At 52.0% G+C, this 6,000-nt stretch overlaps 3 protein-coding genes across 3 annotated transcripts; 1 reads left to right on the top strand and 2 right to left on the bottom strand.

The window, feature by feature from the left end:
* Positions 1–1,690: 1,690 nt before the first annotated feature.
* Positions 1,691–2,447, top strand: RHO3 (Rho family GTPase; the record flags this gene model as incomplete). The annotated part of the gene is made up of 2 exons (XM_018856755.1): positions 1,691–1,721; positions 1,810–2,447. The coding sequence occupies 2 exons, from the start codon at positions 1,691–1,693 to the stop codon at positions 2,445–2,447; spliced, it is 669 nt and encodes a 222-aa protein (XP_018714855.1).
* METBIDRAFT_131656 (uncharacterized protein) lies at positions 2,253–3,325 on the bottom strand. The gene has a single exon (XM_018854313.1). It carries the CDS (start codon positions 3,151–3,153, stop codon positions 2,677–2,679), a length of 477 nt encoding a protein of 158 aa, XP_018714854.1. The 5' UTR covers positions 3,154–3,325; the 3' UTR covers positions 2,253–2,676.
* Positions 3,326–3,498: 173 nt separating this feature from the next.
* DAL1 (allantoinase) lies at positions 3,499–5,469 on the bottom strand (the record flags this gene model as incomplete). The annotated part of the gene is made up of 1 exon (XM_018856670.1): positions 3,499–5,469. One exon carries the CDS (start codon positions 5,467–5,469, stop codon positions 3,499–3,501), a length of 1,971 nt encoding a protein of 656 aa, XP_018714853.1.
* Positions 5,470–6,000: the final 531 nt, after the last annotated feature.

The following is a 6,000-nucleotide window of genomic DNA, read 5'->3' as shown; positions in this document are numbered from 1 at the left end:
GTGAGATATCATAACATTAAAAATATTTATTATAATGTTATTATATATAATGCCGACCCCCTTAGAGGGGGGTCGGTATAACCGGGCAATGCAATGCCCGGTCATTCACCATTAAAAGATTAACCCCAAAAGGGTGTAGCTATCGAGCGTCATGGATCACTTCGGCTGCGGTCCTCCTCCCAATGGCTTTCCACGCTATGCTCGTGTGGGGGCGTTTATCGTGCTTCGAGTTTTGTCTTTGTCGAAAATGAAACAAATCTACATGATGAATTTTCAGTCATATGACCCAAGACCAATTTAGATTCAGCCTCGACATTATCAAAAGGAGGCCCGCACAGCTATACAACCAAATCAATTAATGAATTCAGATAAATCGCGACCTGAATGAGTGAAATGCTTTTTTTAATTTCGTATTTATAAATATTCCGTGTTAATTTTATGGATGGGCTTAACAAAGATAACGAAATCCAAATATCTTCCCTTTGCAATACATGACTTCTTTTAACTTATACTCAAACGGTTGTATATAAATCCACAACTTTGACGAGCTTGTAGGTCAGAGAGGGAGCCTCAGAACAGACATCACGCATTGCGTAGATGATCCAGACCAATCAATCGAGGTCCGCGGCCTGTTTGTCTGCACACTCAGCAACACCATCCATGAAATTCCTTATGGAATTAGGAAGGGATTGGGGACTCTTCAATTTCAGCCTCACTACGAACGTTGATACTTATCCAGGGCGAAGCATTTCTCGGTCGTGCGACCCACAATATACTTTACCGAGTTCGTTGGAATCAACTCACCAGCGTCCGTACCTAACATATCAGATATCGATTTCAGGAGTCCTTACCATCATGGCCCTCAATTCAGTTGATCCGTAGACGTTTGGATCTCAACATCAACAACAGACTTTCAAAACCTTTCATGGTCTCTTGTTTGATTTTTCTCCGCTAATGTAACAGCATGCGCGACCTATCTCGGTGAGTCCAATTTGGGCCCACTTGATGCGAATTACAACAATCACCAGTACCACAACATTGAGTTATACCATCGAGAAATCTATTTCCTTTACTTGGCCAATATGCATTCCCAGTTCCATGAACTGCTACGTGATCGTGGCAGAAAAAGAAAAGTCAAGCGGCTTGCTGCATTCTGGATAGTGGCCCCAAAAGCGCCAGTCCCATTCCTGGACATACTGCGGCAAGCGACGTGCAAACAGGCAGCCCCCACCAGAACCCGCCTCCTTCCTAGCCGCCTTTGCTCACTTCAAACATAGTATATAAATATACACACATTTCTGCTCATATGATTCTTACATCTGTGTTCTCTCCCCACCAGTGCTAGCACTTCCATTGCCAACATCTATACGAGGCTCCAGCTTATCGCGCCTTGCCGCAGGCGCGCCTCACGCAGGCCCACCGATAAGTGCCACCAAGGTCGGGAGCCTGCTTTCCGATCCGGCCAATGCCAGCACATAACAGCAGTATTGAACGATAATGGAAAACACCAAAATGAGCCCTCCCTTCAATTCCAGCCCGCTCCTCGTGTGCGGCGGGCCACTCCTCTAAGAACCCACGTATAGCCCAGTCGCGTCAACACTGGGCGCGGCACGACTTGTGCAGAACAGTAAACTCGTGTTTCTACGGAGAGAACGCTTCCTCGGCCCATCCCCGTAACCCACCACCGAAAATGCCTCTTTGCGCCGGCGGAAACAAAACGAGTATGTACACTTAATGCCTTCGGGACAACCCCACCTCCGGCACCGCTTCTCCCCGCATGCCGTGCACCCACTGATACTAATAAGCCAGTCCAGCGAAAAATCGTCATTCTAGGCGACGGAGCCTGTGGCAAAACTTCGCTCCTCAACGTGTTCACGCGTGGGTACTTTCCCCAGGTGTACGAGCCCACGGTGTTTGAGAACTACGTGCACGACATATTCATAGATGGCCAGGCGGTGCAGTTATCTCTATGGGACACGGCGGGGCAGGAGGAATTCGACCGTTTGCGGGCGCTTTCGTACTCGGACACCCACTGCATCATGCTCTGCTTTTCGATCGACTCGCCGGACTCGTTGGAAAACGTGCAGCTGAAATGGGTGGGGGAAATCGCAGACCACTGTGTGGGCGTCAAGCTCGTGTTGGTGGCCTTGAAATGTGACTTGCGCAATCAGGAGGAAGATCCGCTGAGTGTGCATGAAGACGAGTCGTTCAACCCGTACTCGAACCAGTCCTCGGGCATGCCCGGGTCACACCGGAGATTGGTGCCGTACGAGGACGGGCTCAGCGTGGCCAAGAAAGTCGGAGCCTTGCGGTACCTAGAGTGCTCGGCCAAAAAGAACCGGGGGGTCAACGAGGCGTTTTCGGAAGCTGCCCGGTGTGCGCTCAATGCAAAGCCAAAGGGCCTGAACGACAACGAGCCCGAGAAAAAGAGCTGTGTGGTCATGTGAGTGCATCCCCGTGCCCGCGCGTTAATTATAATTGGGATCAAAGGAAAAGATAATGGGGCACACACTCGCCTCCTGGTGGCCGTGCCAAGCGCGTCTTGCCGCTGGGCTCGTGCCTACGTAGAATCGTTCAGTTCGTCTGGTGTTGCACCACGCTCATCACTATCAAATGCACAGATACGTTCATTTCATCGCCGTTTTCCCCTGGTTTGTGGCATCACAACTATGTACTTTACTCCTTGAACGGGTTCTTCAAGAGGGTCTTTCTCTTATCCCAGATGTCCTCGGAGCTGCCTTTCATCTTCTTCTCCATTAGCTTCTGCTTGTAGTATTCCTGCACGGTTTTTCTTCTTTGTAGCTCCTTCGGGTTGTTCGCCACTGCATCGACGTCCGTTTCTTGGTGGTTGGTGATGGCGCCGTTTTTGAACGCAAACCACATTTTCTCCCTCGCCGCCTCGCAAAGCGAGTACGTTCCATATCTGTAGTAGTTTCTCACCTGCCCTCCTATCGAAAAGCACTGCAAAGCCTCATCAAACGCCGTGATTACAGTCAAGTCTGACGGAAACGACTCCACGTCATTTTCTCTTAGCGTTTTCAACACCTCCTTGCGTTTTTCGGCAATTTGCGGGTCTGTCTCCTCGATGAAAAAGCCCTGGAAATCCTCGAGCAACTTGTCTTCGGAAGACACCTTGTCTTGAGAGGCGGGCATATTTGAGGTTGGGCGGTTGGCGTTGGTAATGTTCCAGCTTCAGGTGTTGTTTTTAGAAATTTTTGAATGAAGACACCTACCACGCTAATGTGAAATTCTACGATGTGGATTTATCTTGTTGAAATTCAGCTTCGCAGTTGAGAGCCCATGCAATGTTGGTGCGCACGCGAATTATAGGTCTAGTCTACTATCGGAAAGCAATTCCCAGATTCATCGTGCACTCTGAATTTTGGATTACTGTGTGTTTCCGGTTTTCTTGACACTAATATTTCTAGACCTATATTTCCTTGATTGTGTGGCCTCCATGCGGCACCTAACCATGGCCCTCCATCTGAAGTAGCGCTCTCAAGATCTGGGCTCCAATATTAATTTCCCTTTGGCCATCTCCGAATGTCCCACCTGGAATGAAAACACCGGGTGCCCTCTGACGTAGGTTTCGACCACTCGTCCTTGGAATTGCATTCCATCATACGCCGTCAACTTGTTTTTGAAGAAAACCTGCTCATTGGAAACCACATAGCTTGCTGTAGGGTCGAAGACAAGCAAGTCCGCGTCGAATCCGACTGCAATCTTTCCCTTCTTGTGGGAAAGCCCGACTTGTTTGGCGGTGTTCCATGAGCACCATTTCGAAATCTCGGCGATGCTTACTGGAGGGCTCAACTTCTGGCCCTCGGTGAAAAGAATGGGCAAGCCGAATCCCACCGACGAGATGCCTCCCCAGGCAGAAAAGAAATCGCCCTTCTCCAATCCCTTCAAATCGGGCGTGCATGGCGAGTGGTCCGAGACGACTGTTGAAATGACGTTGTTTCGGAGCGCCTTCCATAGAAGCTGCCGGTTCCCCTCGGTCCGGATAGGTGGGCAACACTTGAAGTGGGTAGAGCAGTTTGATATTTTCTCGGCTGTGAGAGACAAGTAATGGAAGCAGGTCTCGGCAGTTATCGGCAACCCGCGGGCCTTGGCGGCTTTTATCAAGGGAACGGCTTCGTTGGTCGCCAAGTGCACGATGTGGAGCGGAACAAGCGGGTTTTTCATGGAGCAGTTGACGATCTCCGCAATGGCCGTGGTCTCGAAACTGTCTGGCCTCGACGCCAAGAAGGACGAGTAGAACGTGGGGTTGACGTCGGCCAAGTCCGTATCCTCCTGCTGGGCCATTTTCAAAGGCTCGTCGAGGTTCTCCATGAACTTCTCGGAGTCGAAATCCAACGGTTTCGCCAACGGCGACCGGAACTTGTCCAAGCTCGCCTCTCTTTCGTGATTTGGGTTGGCCAACCGCGCAAGCCTACCGAACTGGGGCTCCGAGGCTTGCAAGTACGGAGACTTGGCCAAGGCCTTGATCTGTTGCTCAGTCAAGGACCCGTCGTCAACGAACCGGTTGGTTCTGGGCGGAGCCTCGTGGTCCTTGGAATCTGCACTTGAAGATTTGTGTCTGTTCAACAAGTTGACCACAGGCTTCGGGGCCCTGGTGATGAACGAGGCCGACATGCCTAGATCGAGGGCCTCGACGTTGTGAGCGATTCCGTTGTCCGACTGGTCGATTGAGAAGGAGACATCGGTGGTGTCGTGGTCGCTGTCGCTGCGGCACGACTCGATATCTTCGGACTCCGACGCCCCGCTAGTATTCTCGTCAAGCAAGAAGTGGGCGTGGCTCTCGTTCCGCACCAATTTAGGAATCGAGTTCCCGTGCTGCTCCACGAGCACAGGGAGCAGGTGAGACTTGTGCGGCTGCATCTCCGCGTGGAACATCAACACGGTCTGCTCGCCCTGCACTTTCTTCATGGCCTTCATGATGTACTGCGGGTTGATTGCCGGAAACTCGTCAACACCCGAGTCGATCATGAAGCCTTTGAACCCGCGGACCCCCATGCGGATCAAGGGCTTCAAGTCGCTGAGGTTGGACGGGACCATGCCGCCCCAGAAGCCAACGTCGACCCATGTTTTGCCCTTTGCGGCGTTGATCTTCAAGTTGAAATTCTCTATGGTCGTGGTGGGGGGGATGGCATTCAAAGGCATGTCTATCACCGTGGTGACACCGCCGGCGGCAGCAGCCTGTGTTCCGGTGGCGAAGCCTTCCCATTCCGTGCGGCCGGGCTCATTCAAGTGCACATGGGCATCGACCAACCCCGGCATCACCACCAAAGGCGACACGTCTTTGAAGTTTTCCGCGTCAACCGCATACGATTTGAGCAAGGAGTCGTGGTTCTGGAGAATGCGCTTGGTGATGTGAAGAATGCAGCCCAGCTCAAGTGAGTAGATGACCGTGGCAGGAATAAGCTTATCGTCGATAAGCGTGTGGCTGGATGCGAGGGCACGAGACATCTTGGCGGTGCGGCGTGTATGGGCAGTGACGAGAGGGTGTCCCGGAAGTCAAGCGCGAGAATAAAGGAAAAAAGAGAAAAAGAGAAAAAGAGAAAAGGTGGAGCCCGAAACAATATTTCGGGTCTCTCTAATTTACTCGCGTGGAGTGATCTGGCACCTTTATCAGTCTTGCATCTGGCTGCGCCGCGGGCCGGAGCGAAGACCCGACGGTCACGTGGCCCGGGGCCCAGTTTCCGCGCGCTCTCATATCGTGGAGCCCAGCAGCTAATCAGAGAGGCTCTATTGAACAGATGGAAAGAGCCAATATTCACATATCTCTCCTAGAAACGAGCGCCCAGCCGTACTGCGCTGGCACGTGCTGCTATGCTGGGACCGGGTCGCAGCAGTTCAAAAACGCCGCCAGCGGGTCATGATATTTCTCGCTGGCCGGGTGCTCTTATCGCACCACCATTATTGAACGGCGGCATGCGCGCTCGGCGTTCGCCGGCCCGTTGGATGAAGAGCCTTTATGGAAAGCCCTGTGCACGCTGG

The sequence above is a fragment of the Metschnikowia bicuspidata genome (genome assembly GCF_001664035.1).
Source record: "Metschnikowia bicuspidata var. bicuspidata NRRL YB-4993 chromosome Unknown METBIscaffold_1, whole genome shotgun sequence".
Taxonomy (NCBI): Eukaryota; Fungi; Ascomycota; class Pichiomycetes; order Serinales; family Metschnikowiaceae; genus Metschnikowia; species Metschnikowia bicuspidata.
The sequence above is the reverse complement of the archived record's forward strand: the minus strand, read 5'-3'. Positions and strand labels throughout refer to the sequence as shown.